This window comes from Manacus vitellinus, unplaced genomic scaffold (assembly GCF_001715985.3).
Source record: "Manacus vitellinus isolate BGI_N305 unplaced genomic scaffold, ASM171598v3 scaffold_28_pilon, whole genome shotgun sequence".
NCBI lineage: Eukaryota > Metazoa > Chordata > Aves > Passeriformes > Pipridae > Manacus > Manacus vitellinus.
In genome coordinates, this window is record NW_021940122.1 from 7,188,165 (window position 1) to 7,209,432 (window position 21,268).

A 21,268-nucleotide genomic window follows, 5' to 3' on the forward strand; every position below is an offset into this window, starting at 1 on the left:
GTGTGTGAGTCCCCTGGCATTACTGCTCGTACAGTTGCTTTTATAATGCATATATTTGGGAGAGATGTACTGATTAAGAATAAACCAAATGATTTTGTCAGCAGACAACACAGAGCTGTTTTCCTGTTGCTTTTCCAAATGCTTACTGCAGACTAAATAATTCATTGTTTTGTTCCGTAAATGAGAATTGATGATTTCCTGCGGAATGAGTTAGTAACCAGTTTCCTTACTTTCTGTAAAGACGATGGTCTTTACAGGGTTGTACAAGATGACAGAGTTACAAAAGAAAAGTTAAACAGAGATGGAGAATGAATAAACTGGACCAGCAGAATATAAAAGGGAGTCAAAGTGTCGCTTGAACTGCTGGAGATATTTAGTTTACGCACAGCTGGAAACGTATAGATGAACGTGAGACCTGATAAAAACAAAAAGGCCAAAGACATTTTTGAAGTCAACTGATATAATCATGATGATATGTAACTTGATTCTGGTTTATGCATGTTCTTTTTAAGAGTAGTCTTAAGTTTAACTCAGTAGTAAGTCAAGAATTGGGTCTGTGAAGGGACAGAATGGTTTCTTTGCCTAGAAGGCATCATACACTTGTAGAGAAACATTTTAGACCTATCTTCTGAAATGCTAAATATAGTTTATAGTGTATTGTGCCAGACCATGCTTTGATTTGGCAGTCAAAGTGTCAGCTCTGATTTTACTTTTCTTTTAATTCTGTCTTTTGCAGGTTTGTGTGCAGCTTGGTTTACTATGGTCTTACCCTTAATGTGGGTGACTTAGGTGGAAGTATTTATGCCAATTTAGCCCTTTCAGGCTTGATAGAAATCCCAGCGTACCCAATCTGTATTTACTTGATTAACCAAAAGTGGTAAGTATGGAACTTATTAACCCATTCAGGGTTTTTTTATAACTTTTCTCAAAGATAACGTTTCCCATATATTGTCTTGTGCCTGTTGTGTGGGGCTTCCCACTTCAATTTGAAAGTGCTATGATATATCTTTATTTCAAATAGCAGTTTAACTTGTTTTCAAGATAATAGTGAGCCATCTCGGTTTGGCTCAGATGAGGCTGATCTAGCTCAGCCGAGCCTGGCTGTGCTGACTCCATGCTAACACTAGATAGCGTTCTTCCCACCGCTGTGGGATGTGATCCCCATCCTCACTGCTGGGACAAAGCTATCGAGACCCAGCTGGAGCTGTCTCAGCTGGAGCTGTTGTGTGGTCTCGTGCAGCACTACCTGTGTGTGCTAGTATGTGAGGAGAGCAGGTATTTATTTAGTCTTTTCCTGAACCATGATACTCTGGACAATGTCGCTCACTTTTTGTAGAATTTGCCTCCTGATCTCTTCTCTGTGTGTCCCCCAAGGAGGTTCATAAATGTGCACACACAGAGGGAAGCAAATCAAAATCCTAGAAGTTGTCAGCCAGTGCAGAAAGTTGGTGCTCATTTTGCAATAGAAGCTAGTTTAAAAACAGTGTGAGAGGAAGTGTTGGTGGAAGATGGCATTCAGAATTCCCAACTGCAATTAAAGAGTCAGTGTGAACTTAGAGGTTGCATTGCTCTGCAAACTACAGACCTAATGCAGAATAAAGCTTTGTTATCCTTGCATCTCAGGTTTGGTCGTAAGCGAACACTGAGTGCATTTCTATTCCTGGGAGGATTGGCTTGTCTTATTGTCATGTTTCTTCCTAAAAGGAAAGGTAAGTATTTCCTTTTGTTTCTGGAGTATGGGATAAAAATAGGTAAAGGCAGCATCCTACAGCCTAAGAATTTGATGGTTGCTCGTAGATCAGGCTCATACCACGTGTGAGTCTCAATTTTTGAAATCAGAGAAGCTAACTCACAGAAAGAATAAACAGCAATCTTCCTAAGACCTTAAGGAAAGCTTGTTAAGAAGGTTTGGATTTGAACTTTTGCCTTTGGATTCTGCCCTTTACTTCTGATCACAGCAGTTGCTCCTTTCCAAATTTTCTGATGTAATCCCAAAGGGTGATTTTTCTTGTGGTATCTCCATTAGCCAAATGATATGTCCGTCTAAGTAGTACCCATGCAACTTGTATGTACCTGTCAAAGTGAAAGACCAGTGTCAAAAGATCCAAAGAATTGAGTCTTGGAACAAGTTTCCATCTTTTCCTCATGGCTCTGTAATGTTCAAGACTAGTGTGATTGTGGTATTAGTAGTGTGGCCACATAACTTTCAGTTCAGAGAGCATTCTGATAATCTTTTGAAGCAAGGGGTCTTTAGGAAATGTGAAATTAAATGTCTTTTTTGTTGAGACACACTAGCGTTAATTTTCAGGTGTTTATCAAAATGATAGAAACAAAACTACAGAGTAACTTTTCTTTTGAAAACCAGAGGTGTAAACTCACCTCACTTGTAAGATTTGTGGATGTATAACACCTTTGAAGAGTGATTAAAAAAATTAAACATTTAGGATAGAGCACATAAGTTGCTCTAGATGGCAATGAATCTAATAGGTGAAGCATTTTTTTAAAGGGATGCAACTCAAGTTTCCAGAATTATTCCAGATGCTAGAGCCTGGACACTCAGAGATATTCTGGTTCAACTGGTATCAGTCATCAAGTAGTTTTTGCATATTAGTCCAAATAAAACATATGAAAAGAGGGGATAGAATTGCAAGACTCCAGGAAATCAGCTGTGTACTGAACTGCCAAAGTCAGCCAGGGGCAAAGTGCCTTAGGAAGTGAAATGGCTCACTGGCCAGAAGGAAGCACCTCTTTCAGCTGGGCATGAGCTCTGATGTGCCTGATTGAAGTGAGTAAGAACTAGCTGTTCTGACAAAAGTAAACTGGATGGGATGTTTGGTATGGTCCTTTACAGCATCTTCCTTCCAGAGTAATAATGTTAGAAGCAGGTAATGATACTATAAAATTGACACTGAATTTCTTGTTACTGAAAAAGCCTACTCACTTTTGAAAAATGTATCACTCTTTTCTTCAACTTACCAATGGAACTAGTTTAGTATTTAATTAGTGGTAGACTCTGAAAATACTGAGTTATAGTTTCAGCTCTTAGACTCTTCACTAGATTCCTGTTCACTCCATACTATTGTGTAATTGAAATCATTAGAGATGTATTTGAGTTCTCAAAAGCCTTAAAAGGGTCACATTTTCTCCATCAGATACTGGGGTGTTTGCAGTGGTGAATAGTCACTCTCTATCTTTGCTGGGGAAACTGACAATCAGTGCTGCGTTTAACATTGTCTACATCTACACATCAGAACTTTATCCCACAGTGATCAGGTAACACAAGTTAATTTTTAAGTCTTCATTTCTGTGGTTCTCTTAGCTGACCATCTTTTACTTCTCTGTTAGTTTTTTTCTATTAACTATACCTTTTCATTTGAATTTTTCAGTTACATATAATGGTTATCTGTAGTTTTACGTGTTAAATTTCTTCCCTTATCCTCTTCTCACTTTGTCTTCCCTCAAATTTGCAGTGTTCTCTTCAGACTAACTGTGTTTCTATATAACAGTAAAATAGTCCTCTGGCTGCTTGCCATGCTTACGACTCTCCTTCCACCAATGAGGATAGCAATAGTAACTGCTGATATTTCTTTTAATGAGTGATATCTTACTTTTTCAGTACTTTGTGACGCACACAACTCTATTATCATACTTGCTTAACCAGGAACATTGAAGATGACTGATCAATAAGCTTTGTAAAAGTAACTTGATGCTTCATAGGCCCTATATAAGCTACAGTAAGGTTTCACTCACTAGAGGCAGAAACACCCTGTGCTTGGGCTGACAGAGCAGACAAAAGCATCTGCCATAGGGGTGCCTATGATGATCAACCACCAGTGAAACTATACAGTGCTGTTTGTCATGGGTGGGCAATTCTGCTGATTAATAGGATTTGGATAAATTAATTCAGGCAGAGTTTCACACAGAGACAAGATGCATGAACTGAAATCACACAAGTTTTGTGTCTCTACATATGTCTGTATGTTAGAATTCTGAATGTAAAGGGGACTTTTGCTTCATTTTAATTACAAAAATGTTTCATTCCTGTCTTGGGATGCTTTCAGTTATATTTGACTTTTCTTTGCCAGTTAATGTGCTGAGGGTGATGACTGATGAGTTTTTTTCTTGCTTAGTGGCACTTTTCAAAAGATTAATTATTTTTGTTTTTTTTTTTCTTAGGAATGTTGGAATGGGTGCCTGCTCCATGTTTTCTCGTGTTGGTGGAATCATTGCACCTTTTGTCCCTTCCTTGGTTAGTCTGAATTTCTGTTATGTATATTTTTGTTTTGTGGCTCTGATGTATCAGAGCCTTACAGAGATGGGAATATTTTTGATGGATTATGTATGTAAACTAAGATATGTAAGTTGCATACCTTAACAGTATCATGGTAGGCCAAAGGCATTGCAGTGTCATCTGTGTGATTAGACAAAACCTCAGCATTATTTAATTTAGAAGGTATTTTATCTCTAGTAAAAATTTTGGGATTTATCTAGTGGACCCTAGCAATATAGTAATTTCAAATTACCAAGATGGTGATACCCAGTTTTAGACCCTAAGCGAGCAATAGCAGAAAACCCATATAGTTAAAGGATCTGCTGTGTCAAAATAAAGCATATGGGCTCAATAACTTGTGTTTCTGAGAATAAATTTGTTTTACTGCCAGTGCACTTCATGGTGTATAAACATCAGCAAATTAGTTTATCTTTCAATGAATGAAGATGATGATGTGGAGATCTGATACACTGACAAGGCTTTTGAGCACAAACTTCACAGCAATCTGTCAAGGCAAATTAAAATTCTGAAGAACAAAACGTGGGGAAGATATTGTTATTTTCCTCTGCTTATAGTTTTATGTATATGCAGGTGAAAGAGTGTGCCAGTTTTTCACATCAGCTGCTTGCAATTCCTTTAATGTGACAGATTTTATCTGAGGTAACTTTGTGCTCTGCCATTTGCTCTCTTATATGTGAGGCAGAAGGCTCACAAAAAGGCAGGTGAGCGTAGGGAACTCTTCAATCTGCAGAATGAAACGCTGGGTAGGTGAGAGTGAAAAGCCCTGGGCTACAACAGGCAAAGCCAAGACTGGTGCTGGTCTGCCAGGTAGGTTTAATAGGCAGCTTTTATGTAGCGGTTTTGTCATCGATTATATTGTGTCTAGCAGAGGTTTGATACTGCCTGAGACATAAATCTTGAATCGTCATGCTTGAAGGGGTTCCATGAAAATGAAAATAGCTCTGTTTAAGTAACAAATTAACATTGATTTGAGAAAAGAATTAAGTATTTTTGTGATTTGGAATGTCTTTGACTATTTCAATGCGTTTTCAGTGTCTTTAGTCTGGGGATCTTATAATAGTAAGAATAGGAAAAGTTAATTGCTTAGGTAAGAGGTGGCATGTTGGTCTTCCATTTGATCACAGCCTGTTATTTTCCTCAATTTAGAATTGCTCTTTCCTATACAAGATGAAACAAATAGCTAAACTCTTGCCCTTTTCTGAAATGAGCCTGCTTTACTGGTTATCTGAATGTACACATTATGGAGCTGTGTTGTAGATAACTTGAATTTTTTGTATCCACCTTTCCTCTGTGTAGTTTGGCTTGTAATAAGCCATGTGAGAACAGGGACAGGCATCAGAAGAGAACTATAAACATTGCTTAGGTTGTCACAATCACAAGTGGTGACAGGAAGACCAAAGCTCATTTGAAGCTAAAACTAGCAAGAAACATAAATAGGGATTCTATCAGCTAAAGGAAATTCAGTGAAAATGTTTAGCCTGCTGTGAAATGGGATGGGCATCCTGTGGATGACATGGGATAAGCTGAAATACTTAAGCTTTAGTCTTGACAGGCAAAGCCTGACCCCATGACAGTCTGCCTATCAGCACAGTTGAGGAAGTGGAAGACCAGCAAACAGTAGGAGGAGCAGTAGGTTCAAGAAGACTTAAAGCTGAAAGCTTTCCATTCCATGGGATAGGATTCCCTAGGAGTTGATGAAAGAGCTGATTGTGATAGTGAGGCAATTGTCCATCATGTGTGATAAGCCATCATCGTAGTGAAGGATCACTGATAGCTGTGGGAGTAAAATGGCTAATGCTGTGTGCATCTTAAATATCAGGAAGTGGAACCAGGGTGTTACAGCCTGAGCAGCTTGAACTCAGTCTCTGGGAAGGTTGAGACATGATCTCTCAGAATCTATTTCTAAGCATGTGAAGGCAAGGAAGGTAATCAGGATCAGTGAACATGGGTTTACTAAGAATAATTCATTTCAGCCAGTTGGATTTGATAGTCATTTAATCACAGAAGGTAATACGGATGAGGAAAGGGAGGAGAGCAGGGAAGGCTTTTGTAAGGCTTGTGAGACTATCCTACATTATTAGCATTTGGAAGCTGAGGAAATGTGTCCTGGATGGAAGGAATATTAAATTTGAATGTTGTATGGACCACCAGGGTCAAAGGGATAGTGGTGGGGTCAATATTTGGTGGATAGTGAAAAGTGAAAGATAAGACTGAATGCATCCTCCTTTTTAGAGAATGCAAAATAAGGAGGAGTAGCAAGAGTCCAGTGGGACTTTCTGGGCCAACAGAAATCCCATGAAGGCTAACAAGAAGAATAAAATTCTGTTCGTAGTGTGGACTTACTGCATGGTCATTACAGTCTGGGAACCAACTGGCTGAGTAGCAGCCTTGCTGGAAGAGACAGGTTAAGTGGAAGCCAGCCCTCTCGTCACAGACAGATAGACTTCACCCCGAGCTACATCAGGCCCAATTCAGTATGTGGCTCACAGATTAATTACCTTTCTAGTTTGAGAGGGATGTTGAAAAATCTGGGGAGCGTCTAGTGGAGAGTAACCAAAATGATCAGGAGCCTAGGGCACATGGCTTCAGGTGAACACTGGGTCTTACACCTTGGTTCTTCCCAGCTATGTGGAACAGTTCAGAAGGGGTCAATGGACATGAGTTTTGTGGTTAGATAGGAAGTTTTGGGGGTTAGGTAGGAAATTTGGAAAATAATCTTTTTGAGAGGCTTTAGGCAGCATTGGAACAGTCTCCTCTTTGGGGAATATCCATCCTTGCAGTTTTTTCAATACTTGGTTACACAAAGCTATGATTGACTTGGTCTAGTGGTGGCTGTAGTTGTGCTTGAAGTAGGTGGTTGGCCTAGATGACCCAAGAGATCTCCAAGCAGCATGTCTGTGTTTCTGTTCCCTACTACAAAAGGATGTTGCATTTGTTAAAAAATACATATGTTATGGGAAAGAATTGAGTTCAAATTCAGCAGGCGTTTCTTTTAAAGTTCATCCCAAAAATCTGTGTGGATCTAATAGTATTAATATGATACAACTGACAATATTGGTTAAAGAACAAACAAGCAAATAAAAAACAACAGAAGGATCGGTAACTTTATACTAAATAGGAACACAAACACATGGCATGGGGGATTGGTTGTAAAGGCTAAGTGCTTTAATAGGCAGTATGAACTACAGGGAACCGATCTCAATGTAACTCTCTGTTATTTTTTCCAGAAATCTGTACAGTGGTCTCTGCCTTACATTGTGTTTGGAGCGACTGGTCTGTTGTCTGGGCTCTTAAGCTTATTGTTACCAGAGACCTTAAACAGCCCTTTGCTGGAAACTATTTCAGACCTGCAGGTATGCTCGTACTGGAGGCTGGGAGATGAAGCCATGACATTGCAAGCCCTAGATGGCTCACAGGTATATTAATTTTTTTCCTAGTACTTTTTCTGCTGTGTTTATTTCAGCTGTCAGCTTGAATATGCCACTCTAAATAAATTAGGATAGTGATTCGTGGCCTGTGGAGGATAGGCCCCAAGGAGATAGAGAAGATAGTTTAGTAACCCTACCATCACATCTGGAAATGCAGGCTGAAACATAGCTGGGTTAATTCATCCCTTCAAGGCCAGAAGCTTACAGTGTTTCCCTTTGGGATAAAGTGATGTTTGTGCCTTTCTAATCTCTGAGAAGGATTGCTGCAGCATGCTTCATCCAAAGCTGGCCACTGAAGCCTGAGAAGCCTTAGGTGGTAACAAAAACAAAAGCCTGTTTGTGAAGAGCTGTTCTCAAAGGCAGCACCCTGTACTCCTGACCTGCCTGGACTGTTCTGCAGTGCCAGTTGTTAGGTCTGTCCTAGAGAGGCTTTAAATGGGTTAAAGCTAGACTAAGAGGCTTTAAATGGGTTAAAGCTAGACTAACCTCCGATACGTGTCCCACCGTTGACTCTGGGAAATGAGATTTGTTGAAAACATTGGAACTACAAAACTCCCAGGCATAAGCATAAATAAATGTGGCAGCAGCATGTTTTGCAGTCAGGTTTCCTTGAATGTTGTTTTTCATATCACTTTATACTTCATTTTTTTAAACTCCTTGGCATCTGCATCCTCCAGTCATGTGGAGATTTTTTAACATGGCTGCTCCTCTGTGACTGAAATGGGATTAGAAAGAAGTAGCTGGAGAAGCTGGAAGTGGCTGTTCGAACTTGGGTAAAGTTTTAATGGTCTCAGAATTTTAAGTATCGATGGACTAGTGGTTCATGGACGATAGATTAAGTGGTCAGAAGACTTGAAGGGAAGCTCGTGACAAAAAGTGTTAGTTACTCCATTAGGCTGAGATGAGATGGGATTCTTTAGCACCTTTTACTTTCATTTGCTAAGTAGAGATTCACAGGTAGTCATACTTATTTTCACAGAAATCAGGAGGCTGAGTAGCATGTGTTTCTAGAATGAGAGGAGTTGCTTCCTATCAGAGACTTCAACATATTGCCTTGTTTACCAATTTTAGCTGTAACAGTTCTTGACAGGACAGCACAGTTTTAGTGACAAAAGCACCCTTTAAGAAAGCTTGAAAGAGACAGTCCTCTAACAATTAATTTTATACCTTAGCTACTTCACATGCATATTTTATAAACATTTTCAGTCATACTGGATAACATGTTATGGCACCACATTCTTGATGACTACACAAATCCATCATATATGTTTACATCAACTGTTATTTTGGCAATTACATCATTATTACATCTTATTGTGCAGATGGTTTACCAATGAAAGCAAATCTAGCAAGCAGTGCAGGTGTTATAACTTAGGGGGAGGGAAGTCATATTTTAATTTCCTTTTTTAACCAACCAGGGTCAGTATTGCCCTTTGAGGTGCCAAGTTTTGTCTATCAGGATTCTCACAACTTGGTTCACTTATGTCAATCAGTTTTCTCCGGTTTAACTTTTGCTTGCTTATTCTTCTGTATGCTTCTTTAAAATCCCACCCTGAACAGGACCCACAGAAGGAAAAAAAGTAAAATTGAGAACATTCTTCAGGAACCCTTTGGCCAGATGGATAAAAATTATTGAATCCAAATGGAAAAGTCCTTGGTTCAGGCCTGAACTAATCCTGTAACTTCAGGGAAGTTATATCTGGAATGTCTGTGAGACATTAGGGATTTATTGTAAAGCTCACAAAGAAAGTGTTGATAAAATGGAAAGCGGTTAAACATTAACCCTATTTGATAAGGCCATAGAGAGGTCTTATGAAGCTGCTGTGAGAAAGATTTAGAATTTATTTGGCATACCCTGAATTCCCCCTGTGGAATCCATTGTCCTTTTGTACCACTTTCAAGTTAACATGTGTTGTGATTGCCCAGAATGGAGGGTTTGTCCCTGTTAACATACGTGAATGTGATATTCAAGTTGGACAGCATCCAGTGATAGCCTGATTTTCCTCAAATAATTTTAGAAATCTAGAAAAAAGCATAACATGACTCCCTTTATATCTTCTGACAGGTCTTAGTGCTCAAACTATCTGAAATTCCTTTGCAGTCAACTCACAGTGCTGTAGCAAAACTCCTCTGAAGACAGATCTAAAGCTACAGATTTTGCTTGCATGGCACTGTCAGTCAGGAACATGATTTCCATTTCTCTATTTTTCACCCTCTCTCTCACCCTTCTTAGCATATGACTAGGCAGGCAGAAGTCTTAGGATGGATGCAAGCATACTGGGGGAAAAATCCTAAATAACCAAACTAGATAAAGTTTATATTATCAGAAGAATCTTTTTAACTGGAATAATTTGCATCAGTTCCATGCAAAAATGCAATACTGGCCGAATAAAAATCTACCAGTTGTAACAGCTGACTTTAGTTTGGGTATGTGATATAAATTATGCTGTCAAAAGGACTCTGGCTGAAGTAAGTATGCATATAACAGGAACTTCACCTTCTGAACATATGGTTTTTCCCTTTTCCGTAACACTTTTAGTTAGTATTGCAGAGGGATCTTTTTAACTAAACTTGCATAGTAAAATGTCTGTTCTACACATGGAGAAGTATTAATTCTGGATGGAGAAGCTTTTACCTGATCAAGTCATTTGTGTTTGTGAGCTGTGGTGAGCTACTGTGTATCTAGCAGCTCTCCACAGAGTAGGAACCTTTGACTTAAATTAAGAAAGTAGAGTACATTATCACTTCAGAACCATTCTAGCCAGTCTAGTTCCTGCATGTGTTCTCCAGTGTACTAGTGAAGCAGAGAAAGTCCATCCACTAAACCGTATCTCTTTTAAAGATATTTTTAAGAACCAAGGACGTAAAGAAATCTTAATTCACGTTATGTCTTTGACAAAGTTTTAATATAGTGATTTGACCTGTCTTTTCTTGCTTTTTCTCTAGCAGCATTCCATAGAGGTGTAATGGTTCATGCTTATGTATTTTGAGATTGATTTAGTGACTTCTGTGCTAACTAATTACTTAATTTTTGTTTCTAGTCTGGAGACAAAGACAGTTCTACAGAGAGTGGAAGCGAAGATCAGGAGTTTTATGATGCTGATGAAGAGACTCACATGATCAAGTAATGAAAAGAAGAAACACTGGCCCATTTTATGCCTTTTCTTACTTGTGCATTCAGTCCAGCTGTATGACAAGTACTGGGGACCTCACTTGTCAGGGAATGTAATTGGGCAAGTGCCTGTGTTATTCCTGACTAGGAGAGGGGGTTGAGTCCTGTTCAGACTAATTACACCACTGATACTCTTATGGGACAGCCATTCAAAGTCTTGTGGTTCAGAGTGACAGTGCATGGACTGCATTTGAAGCCAGGTGAGACAGCAAGGCTGGGATAGTGTTATTTCTGAAGCCTAGGAAATTATCTAGGTTCAGATGGACTTGGACAGATCATCAATGCACATGTTGGCATTTTATTTTCAAGGTGGTGGATTTTGATTCAGTATAAACTGAGAAACTTGAAAACAACCACTGTTTTATTCCATGGGGTGGAATTAGTCACAGAATGTGCTGTATGCTACTTCAGTGGGAACAAATTCCTGAAATTGTGTGTTGAAATGGCCTCTGCATATTCAGTACAGGAGAGGCAACTGTGAACGTAAGGTTTCTCTCTCTGCACACCTGTGTAGAGTTACTGGGTGCAGCTGGTTAATCGAGCGCTGGGCATTTACTTAGTGATAATGGAATGCTGGGAGGAAGGACTACACAAAAGAGGCTGCAGACATAAGGGACATTCCTGACTTTTTTTTCCCTTCTTTTCATGCACCAAGGCTTTTCTTGGGCTGACTTACACATGTTTTTGCCATGTTTTCCCCACATCTCAGCACTGCTGTATAGACTTGCCTACTTCTACCTTGTCCTCACTTTGCCATAAATATTGAAGCTAAGCAACTTCTCTGTGGAGTGAAATAATTCTCTGACGGATATAATTTCATGGGTGTGACATAGGTAAGGTACTTATCACATACTGTGTGCGAGGTGTGTTAGAATATATAGCTCATTTTTGTAGACATATCTGTGTCTTTATTTCTGGAAGAGACTTAACTTTGAAGTGGTAAGAGGAACTATGAGTTGCTCTTACATTTTGAGCTTCATTGCCAGGAAGCTGCTAGTGTTTATTTTAAAGTCTTGTGTGTAGATAGCATTCTTACTTAAAAACCAGGCAAGCCTCTTCGAGGCAGCATTTGGTTGCTTGATGTTGTTTCTTAAGCAGGTGCTTGCTCAAGCACTTCATTACTTGACCTTGTTGAGCATGATAACTTCATTCTCCTGTTTAGACTGAACTTTTGGTAGATGCTTCATTAGCGGGATGTGGAGTCCTGTAATATGAAACATGAACATATGAAAAGTTCCAACTACAAAAATGAGGCCTTACAGAGATTGTTTTCTTGATTACATTGTTGTCTTTATGCTCTAACCTGTGACTTTCTCTTTGTTAAGATGGGTTTCCATAAAATGTTTCTTAGTCTTCCTACTTTGAGTTCCTAGCAAAGTGCCATACAATGGCAGAAGGTATATTTTCAGGCTCACGAGCTGTTTTTGTAGATCTTAGGCTTGAAAAAGCTGGGGTTAAAAATATCAAACAGCTGACTGCTGAATATTTCCTGGTTAAACTGGGAGTTCCTTAACTCTTCCAGGAAGTGAAAGTAAACAGAATCTGGAGCTTGCAGCAAGGTGTTTGAACTTTGTTCACTGGGAACTGTAGCACTGAGCAAAGAGCAACTCCCCTGGTTGGTGCAGAGGGCAGCCCAGGGACTGCAGTTTCACACGTGCAGCATTCCCACTTGGACTGAACATGATCCAGGCATTGACTGTGAGCAAAGTTAGAAACTTCAGTCCGTATGGACAGAGTATCAGTATGGTTGTGGGGTTTGCCTGTATTATGAGCTTCACTAGAAGAATTCCAGCCTTCTTTTTTTTTTCCAGACTGTTGGATAGTTGTTGTAGATGTGGCAAGGCACTTTTAAACCCAGCTGTGTAGTCTTTCTGCCTTATTTGGCCCTTTTGTACGTAAGAAAATTTCTCAAATAAGTTGCTCAGAAATACTTGAAAAGGTTGAACCTATTAAAATATTTTTAATTTTGTATTCACATTTTAATTTATGGAGAGGTGGAAAAATGACTTTTTGTTGCTGATGGCTTCTAAATAAATAAAACCTTCTTAGTTAGAAGCAAACAGCAGTAAGCCCAGTGGCATTAACATGCTGCCAAGACCCAACAGTTGTTTTTAGGTGTTTTCTGTCTCTGTCCCTCTTCAGGTGTTAGGTGGAGTAAGTCATCCAAGAAGCAGATGGGAACAGTAAGCCTTCCTCCCTCCATGTTTTTGCTGTCATTATCCCCTACTGGTAACCCTGGTAATGCTACAAGACACCTCCACATAATTTTCATTACAACTGTAGGATGCTGTCATGGTTCAGGTGGAGAATATCACTCTGAGCTAGATTTTGTGACAGTCTTCAACTTATAATTAAATTTACCTCTCCACTCATGCACTTTTGTATCATAAGTATACATATGTAAAATTGAAAAAACAAGAGTGAAGACAAAATTAGCAATTGTTTTCCATAGATATTGCTGCTCTTCTTTTAACCCTAAATCTGTCCCATGTTTGCACCTTTTAAATTTTAAAGGGACTTTTTTAGAAGGAATTTTAAATCTTCTTTCTGTCAACCATAAGAACTCTGTGTTGTTACTGTCCCTGGTGAGTTATCAGAAATCAGAAGATTTATTAGAGAAAATCCCTACAGGAGAAGCTCAGCAATGTAGCATCAGGCTTTGCTCTCCCCCTTTGTGTTCTGAAGTTCGAATCCATTGGGTGTTTTTGAAGTTGTGTAAGAAGTCTGAGTAGGCCCAATCAATGAATCTCAGTGTCTGAGCAGTAAGTTTGCCCTGAGAAGCTACTGGAAAGCGGAGGTCGATACAGCACTAGATACATCAGTTTATTATGTATTGTAATGCTAGGAGTCTGAGAGCTGACATCCTTGTTACAGCTGAGTGAAGTATCCTATGTTTTTTGCTAGCGTAGCTTTGTATACTAAGCAGCTGGCACTGTTAACTTTTTTTTGTGTTGTGTAGACATTAAGATACCTATCCCCAATAAGGAATTTCTTCCCTCAATTCCTCTGGCTGTCAGTTCTGGGGTTTTTTGTCCAGCTCACTTAATGGGATTATGCTAGAGAGGAGAGAGGCTTTCCCATGGTGTTGATTAGTCAGATCTTATTAATACTGTCTCAGATGAGGTATGTTTGGGATTCCGCTATCTCAGGATCTCACAAGTGATATGTGAATACAGCTTGGAATGAAGGAGAATGACAGGTCATGAAGCACGGAGGAGAATTATTGGTAGGAGTAAAAAAAAAAAAAAGAGAATTCAACTGAAATACTTCAGGGCAAGGGTAAGTGAAAACATAAGGTAACAGCTGTTTGGTAGAAATACCCATCTTGCTCTTTGTCTCAACTTGAAAGTTCTGCTTACAGAGCTAGCATTGGTTCCAGGATGTCCTATTGGGGGTATGAGTTTCATAATTTCCTTTTTCCTTTTTCTCCTTTTCAGCTTTGTTCAGCACTGCTGCTTTTGTGATGAAACATTTCTTTGAATCAATACGAAATGTGGCCTGCCTCAGTTTTAATTCGGACTTGGCTCTTCTATGAAATGGCATGGCACCAAAATAATTACAATTTAGACAGCCTTCTTTTGGTGAATGCGGTATAACTGGTCATTGCTTAATTTACCAGCTTCCCTTTAGAAAGATAGGAATATTAGAATTATTTGATGAGTTTTTGTCACACAACTTGTGAAGTGATACTTCAGCCTTCTAAAGGGATTTTACTACCTGACTGCTTTTGATAGGCTGGAGAGAATAAAATCCAGAAGTGAGAAGTTTATTTTTTTTAAACTTCCCTGAAAATGAAGCTAGTGCTCTCTATTTAGGGATTTGGAAAGTGCTGTTCAGAGACTCCCTGACACACCAGAAACTTAGAAGCTCTGTGTTAAAGGAGGGCCACAGGTGACTCTATGTTCAGATCAGGATGCTGAGTGAAGAACATGCTCACACCTCTCCAGAGATACATAATTAACATAGAGCACATTGTAGCTTGTTTCCACCTTTGTTTCAGTCAAGGTTTTAAGGATTGCAGCCACATGCTCATCTGCTCACAGTGTACAATCCATGCCACGGTCTCCAGGCTGTGGATGGATGTACTGAGGTTAGTAGAATATAATTTACAGAACCATGGGAAATGCAGTTGAGCCATACATTTTCCAGCCTATTTCACCTAAGCATGTAAAGGCAGTTTGCAAGAGTGTTTTTGTTGTGCTGAGGAAAAGGGGAAAGTGAGGAACAAACGTACTTTTCCTGGAGTGTGTTAATGGAAACATTTGGGCTAAAACCCTTGTTCATGAGTCTTCTGCCTGATCACCACGTGCAGATTTGGTTAGCATTATTTTGTTTAGCTGAAGGCTGGTGCCCTGTGTATCCCTTTCCCCACCCTGTTAGAGCTTCTTTGATCGTGCTCTTCGACACAGCTGAGTCTGTGCATGCAAACTGTGAGCCTTGCAGTTAATATGTCAGAAAAGCCCAAGAGCAATGCTGTCATTTGATGGTGGAAGTTAGTCTGGCCTGACACAATGTCTGTGTCAGAAATGTCTATATTCAGCTGTTTACCAAACAGGAGACTTAGGGTATAGCTGTATTTTGAGTCTCATTGATTGTATCTTTCTGCAAGATGTGTTATGTGAAGGAAAGGTACCTATATAAGAAAACCTCTGTGGCAGATCTCAGTGTAGAATTGGAGGGTGAGCAAATTTATACATAATTTTTCCATGCTATGTATTTTTAATGCCTTGTCCAGTCTGTTGTAGCCTTCAGATTTTCCAGGTGCTGCTGTTATTAAATCTAATAGAGCTGGGTAAAACTTTTACCCCAACAGTCTGAATTTACTGAACTTTCTCATCTGAATTTTGGTACTACTTGCTGTTCCTGTCATTCTGAAAAAAGCTCCTGCATTGCTTAATGGGGAACAGATTTTTTTGTTCTAATTTGAAGTGCCTGTTTTATGAAAGTCATCTTTCATTTCCTCAGTCAACTTTATATGGGACTATGTGTAAAGTAGCATCATAGAATTGGATTATATAAGTGCCAAAGACAGTTTTTGCTGGAAAGCAATAGTCCAAAACTAGTTCTAGCTGCCTTCATTGAGAATTCTTCCATGCAGCCTGCCAAAACTGGTATTTAACAAGCATCTCTGAAACTATGGTGGACAGAGAGTTACCTTTGTTTGCTTGTCTTTCATTGCTCAGTTCACTTAAGTAGCTTTTGCTTCTGAGAAACCAAAGAAACTGAATGAAGGATTAAAGTGCAGGCTTTGTAGAACATGCAGAATTTATACCATGTAGCCATTACAGAGGAATCTGCAGACTCTGTTTCCTTTTGAGTTGCAAATGTCAGTTTACTCTAAAACTGATTGGAATTTGTTAGTTCATTCATCAACCTTACAAATTAGCATTGTTAATAACAGCTTGCCTGGAGCTTCACAGGATCTATAAGATTTTTATAAAATGCCTGGTCTGTTAGAGGCATTGCTAAGTAATAATGTCTAGAGTTTAAATCCCTGTTACAACTAATGTTCACTGCAAGTCAGCCCTAACATGGCTGTGTGTTTGTCAGTAAAAAGGCAGATAGATAAAGCTGGAGCTGACTACCCCCAGAAGAAAGATTATTTCTTTTAAATCATTCTCCACTGTTTATGGAGAAGGAAGTAGGACCATGGGGTTTCAGGGTCTTGTCGTATACAGCAAGATTGTAGAGTGGAGTGTGTTTAAATACTTGCCCACCCTCATTTACTAAAGGTTTGTAGGGGAAATTGGTCTTTAGTGTGCACGTTGCTGCTTCTCACCAACACATCTGAGTTGCTCATCTCATACTTTTTATGGCAAAAAATATGGCAGTAAGAAAACTTGGCCAATATTGAAGGCTATATTTAATTTAAAATCTCCCATGAGAGGTATCTGGCACATCTGTTTTCAAACAAAATGTTTTTAAATTATGGAAACATGATTGGGAGACAGGCATTTCTAATGCTAGCTTATAGAAAAAAATCAGTGTTGCAGGCACTGATAAAAATTGTTATGGAGCAAACAACTGCGGGTGATTTGTGATGAAAGAGTTGTGGATGCTGTGATTTCAAGTATGCCTCTAAAGGACTGGTTTCTACTATTTGATCCTTTTCACTCTTCAAAATCAGAACGAAATTTTATTTTGTTCCTGTTAAAGTCTGAGTAAGTAATGTAGAAATAGGAAGTAGATTTTTCGTATGTATAGTTTTATTGCACTACCTTTGCCTCCTGAATCTAATGATACCTTGATTTTTTTAAAGCTACCTCTTTATGTTGAGCTTGTTTGTCACTTTATTTAATTGATTTTTAGGAAACTACAAAGTCTTTCCTTTTTTATTTATGTGGGAATCCATGACTTAAAGTCATCCTTATCTTTAAAGTTTTTCTTAAAGGCCTTTTAAATTTAGTTAGAAGGCTTAAGACTTTGAAGGAGCAGAATTACATGGTTAGAACATGGCTTTTCCTGTGTATACTGTTTGCTTTTAGAAGGGCCAGAAGGCTCTTAATTTTATATTAGTATCAGTTGGGGACAGTTTTGGGGGGCAATAAGTTTCGAGTTGAGTTTTAATCAAATTAATTTATTGCCAATTAAGATTTTAGTTACTGCTTTGGTATTGAAAGAAAAAATAAATAAAACACTTAGAGAAAACACTGCTGCTTTTTTCCAGCCACTGCTCTTCCTTCTCTCTCCCCTACCCCATGGTGGTTTCCAGTTCCATGACTGCATGTCATGCTCAGTCTCTTCAGCAAGGCAACAGGCAGCACAGGATCAATCTGTTGTGCTTGGTTTTTCTCTCTGCTCTTTGTTTGTTATTCAACTGCTCTTGTGTGGGTTTCATCACCAGACACAGTCCCTTTAGAGTTGTAGCTCCCATTGAGTCTACTCTCAGCCTCTCCTCAGGCTGTGATTTTTCTTTTGGCTTTTCTCCTGCTCAGCTGTCTCTCCTTTCAGCTCCTCTTGTGCTGACATGGACTTACCCTTTTTTCCTCCTACTGCTGTATCACTGTAATCTCTTTCTTGCCATTTGCTGCCCTTCTTAAACATGTTTTTGTGGAAGTGCCAACAACTCCTCTGACAGTGCTGGAGTGCAGCACTGTGCCCGAGAGGCAGTGGACACTATCTGAAACACAGGAGGATCCATGTGATCATAGGGAAGCACTTTTTTACTGTGAGGGAGATCGAGCACTGGCACAGGTTGCCTGGAGAGGTTGTGGAGTCTCCACGTGTGCAGATATTCAAAGTCATCTGGACATGGTCCAAGGCAGCCTGCTTTGCTAGGTGGCTCTGCTTAAGCAGGGAGGTTGGACCAGGTGACCTCCAGAGGTCCCTTCCAACCTCATCCATTCTGCGATTTCCGTGTTGCCTGTTGCTGAGCTGGCTGGGACCTGCATGGGGCAGTGCCTGGCCTCTTCCCTCACAAGGCACCCTGCAGCCCCCTCACTGCTGCAACCCTCACAGTTATGCTCAGCACATGACTTTACAGGGTGGGGTTTTTTTTATAAATCAAGTCCTTAGTTTGGGCTGACAGTTTGTGAGTGGTAGTTGGTACTGTATTCCCTTTCTGTGTTGCTGTTGTCTTAGGTCAAGTAAGTGAAACTCCTAAGGATATAATCAGGCATTTATAGCCAAGCTCTGTGTCTGTTTGCATTTACATCCTTGCTGATTTCAGAAGACAGGACTTAGACCTCCACTTGACCAGAGGAGCAGCCGGAGGGGTAAACTACTTTGTTGCTGCTCCACCTTTCATCATCACAAAACCAAATCTTTGTGTAGTCTCTTTATCCTGTAGACTTTGCATTGTTTCCTCATGCCCATATAATTTGAACTATCAATCGAAAGTCCTTGCCAGTTGGGAACTGAATAACAGGAAATTGGAAGTGGGGAGAATAGATTCAGTAAAATATGAAGTTGTATATAGTTGGTGTGTGTGTTGTTAAATATTTAATTTGGATTACTCGAATACTGAGTGTTACGAGCCTTCCCATGTTAAAATCAGGATGATATATTTTAGAAGTACTTTCTCTTCTTTAATTGTGTTAGTGTGCTGTTGTTAACTCAGAGTTGTACTGCTGAAAAGTCTGTTTGTAGAATACTTCATCTGAGAAGTCACAACTGAAGACAGCATAAGCTTTTCCACAGTAGACCTTTTATGGTGGTATATTCATATGTTCTGTGAACAACTGTTGGATCCATCTTTTTAAGATGTTCTTTGCCATAGGTGAGGGGCCATAACAAATGTTGAAATATTCAGAATAATTGCACTTACCTATTCTGTTTTCTTAATGTATTTCCTATGCATATTGCCTTTACCTGTATGTACTGTACTTCACTGGAGGTACAAAAGGTAAATATATAAATTCTTAATTTATAATATGTAAATGAGTTTTTTAAATAATTCTGTAATACTACATATTTTCCAGTGATCTCTGTCTATTAAGAGAGGGTGATGGTGGTAAGCCCAAGTGTGAATTTAGTAAAAAGTTAATATTGGTGGGTTTTACATTCTCTCTTAATTTCTGAATTATTTTGATAATTTGAAATATTTTTTCTTTTAAAAATTTTGTAGAGGCTAACCTATGTTAGTAAGCCAACTTTGGTGATTTGTAACAGCTCTGATACTGCCTCTGATTCATACAGTTCATCTAATGTCTTTGTAACTTATTTTGTGCCTTTTTCTTCCCCTGACACAAAAATCTCTCAATAAAAACAAGTTCTTTTGCAACACCACAAACCTATTTTATCGTACTGATTTTTTACTTGCCTGACCCTTTTGTTTTGTTTTCTGGAGGGAGATGAAGCTCTCAGAATAGAATAGATATTTATAATGGACTCTGCAGAAGAAAATTGACAAGGTGGAAAGCAGGTCATTTTGGAATGGCAGTGCTACAAAGCGCCTGGGAAACTGGGACTGTCAGTACTAATCAATATATTCCACCATATCTATCACAAATCATTTCTAACAAAAACCGGCACCAGTGGAATGTGAGAATCAATTTACTACTGGCTTCAGTTGTGCTGATTGATGTTGAAAGACTGGAAACACTTTGGGGGCTTTAAGCATAGCAAAATGTCTGCGGTGATGTTACTAACGTGTACAGGGGGGGTTCTCACGAGCACTAGCTGGCATTTATCTGGTTGGCACCCCTTCTCTAAGGTGTGATACAATTGCACAAGACCATAGTCTCTGCCCTCAGGGCTTCTGCCAAAACATCTTGTCAGGGAATGGCAGAATTTGAACATTTGTCTTCATTACCTGGAAATGAGATGATAAATAGCTTGACTGCATTTCCTGTCCCCTGTCTAGTGGCAAAGAAAATGTCTGAATGTGGAAAAAGTGGCTGGGGGGTAGGGATCTGTTTGAAACTGGTGGGTACCCGATATTTCATACCTCTGTATATCCTTAAAAGAAAAAAGATAATTTAAAGATTCTCCTTGAATAGCAAAAGCACTTTATCTGTCAGTATTCTGAAGTACACTTGCTGAAGAAGATAGATGGTCTACATGATGAGTAATATTACTAAACCTTGTGTCATGTTGCATTTTACTCTTCCTCAACATGGAGCTAAGAACAATAGTCTAGCCAGACTCCCTGTTCATGCTTCCTGGGCACTGGGCAATGCAAGAGTCATCGTTTGCTCTTCTATTGCTTAATGCAAAAGAAAAATGCAACCAACTTAAGTATCTTTTCTGCTTAATCTGTCATATGCCTTCTAGAATCTCATGGAGCTTTAAAGAAGGTGTTTGGAAGTCTTTTGAACTCAAAGTGTTTTCATCAGCAGCCTTTCTAGAATGAGTAATTGGAATATATGAAGGATGCACTGGCATCCAAAATCACTTGGATTGTTCATCCCTTGGTCTAAATTTACCAGACAAAGGCTATCTTTTGTTCTTGTTATTTGCAGTTCTTGTGAGTTCACACTCTCTCTGGTACTTGAGACACTTAGATTTTTACCACTGTTTTCACTTTTGCTGTTTCACCATGGAGGTGATGATTGAAGGCCCAGTTTTCAGATGTGACTTGTTATGTGCTCGGCATAATTCCATCCATAGCCATTCAGATTTGTCATTCTCTCCTCTCTAATATGTTTCAACTACATGCTGCAGGAAACTACTGGCTTGAAAACACTTCATTTATTGGTTATCATCTACGTGAGGATGAGGAGTGTTTCTGTGAGCAGCCACTGAGTAAGACAGCATGATTTACATTGACACATCTCTTTGTTAGCTTGGGCTGCTCTTAAATGCAGCTTTGTTTGCCTGTGCTTTGACTGGGAACCAGCTGTATCTTGCTGTGACTGGAGCCTGTTTGACTACCAAGCCATTGCGTTGTACTGTTTGTTGGGCCCAGATAAGGAAAAAGAGAGTGAGAGACCAAGA

At 39.3% G+C, this 21,268-nt stretch overlaps 2 protein-coding genes across 2 annotated transcripts in view; both read left to right on the forward strand.

Moving 5' to 3' along the window:
• Positions 1–10,853, forward strand: part of SLC22A15 (solute carrier family 22 member 15) — a 32,375-nt gene extending 21,522 nt beyond the window's left edge. The window contains exons 7-12 of the mRNA XM_008922526.2: positions 737–877; positions 1,624–1,709; positions 3,153–3,273; positions 4,177–4,249; positions 7,519–7,707; positions 10,761–10,853. Of these exons, the coding sequence (XP_008920774.1) occupies positions 737–877; positions 1,624–1,709; positions 3,153–3,273; positions 4,177–4,249; positions 7,519–7,707; positions 10,761–10,847 (697 nt within the window). The 3' untranslated portion in view covers positions 10,848–10,853. The remainder of the gene's footprint in view (positions 1–736; positions 878–1,623; positions 1,710–3,152; positions 3,274–4,176; positions 4,250–7,518; positions 7,708–10,760) is intronic.
• MAB21L3 (mab-21 like 3) overlaps positions 10,805–21,268 on the forward strand; it is a 37,129-nt gene continuing 26,665 nt past the window's right edge. Inside the window, exon 1 of the mRNA XM_018074696.2 lies at positions 10,805–10,843. The gene's annotated coding sequence lies outside the window, so the exon portion shown is untranslated. The remainder of the gene's footprint in view (positions 10,844–21,268) is intronic.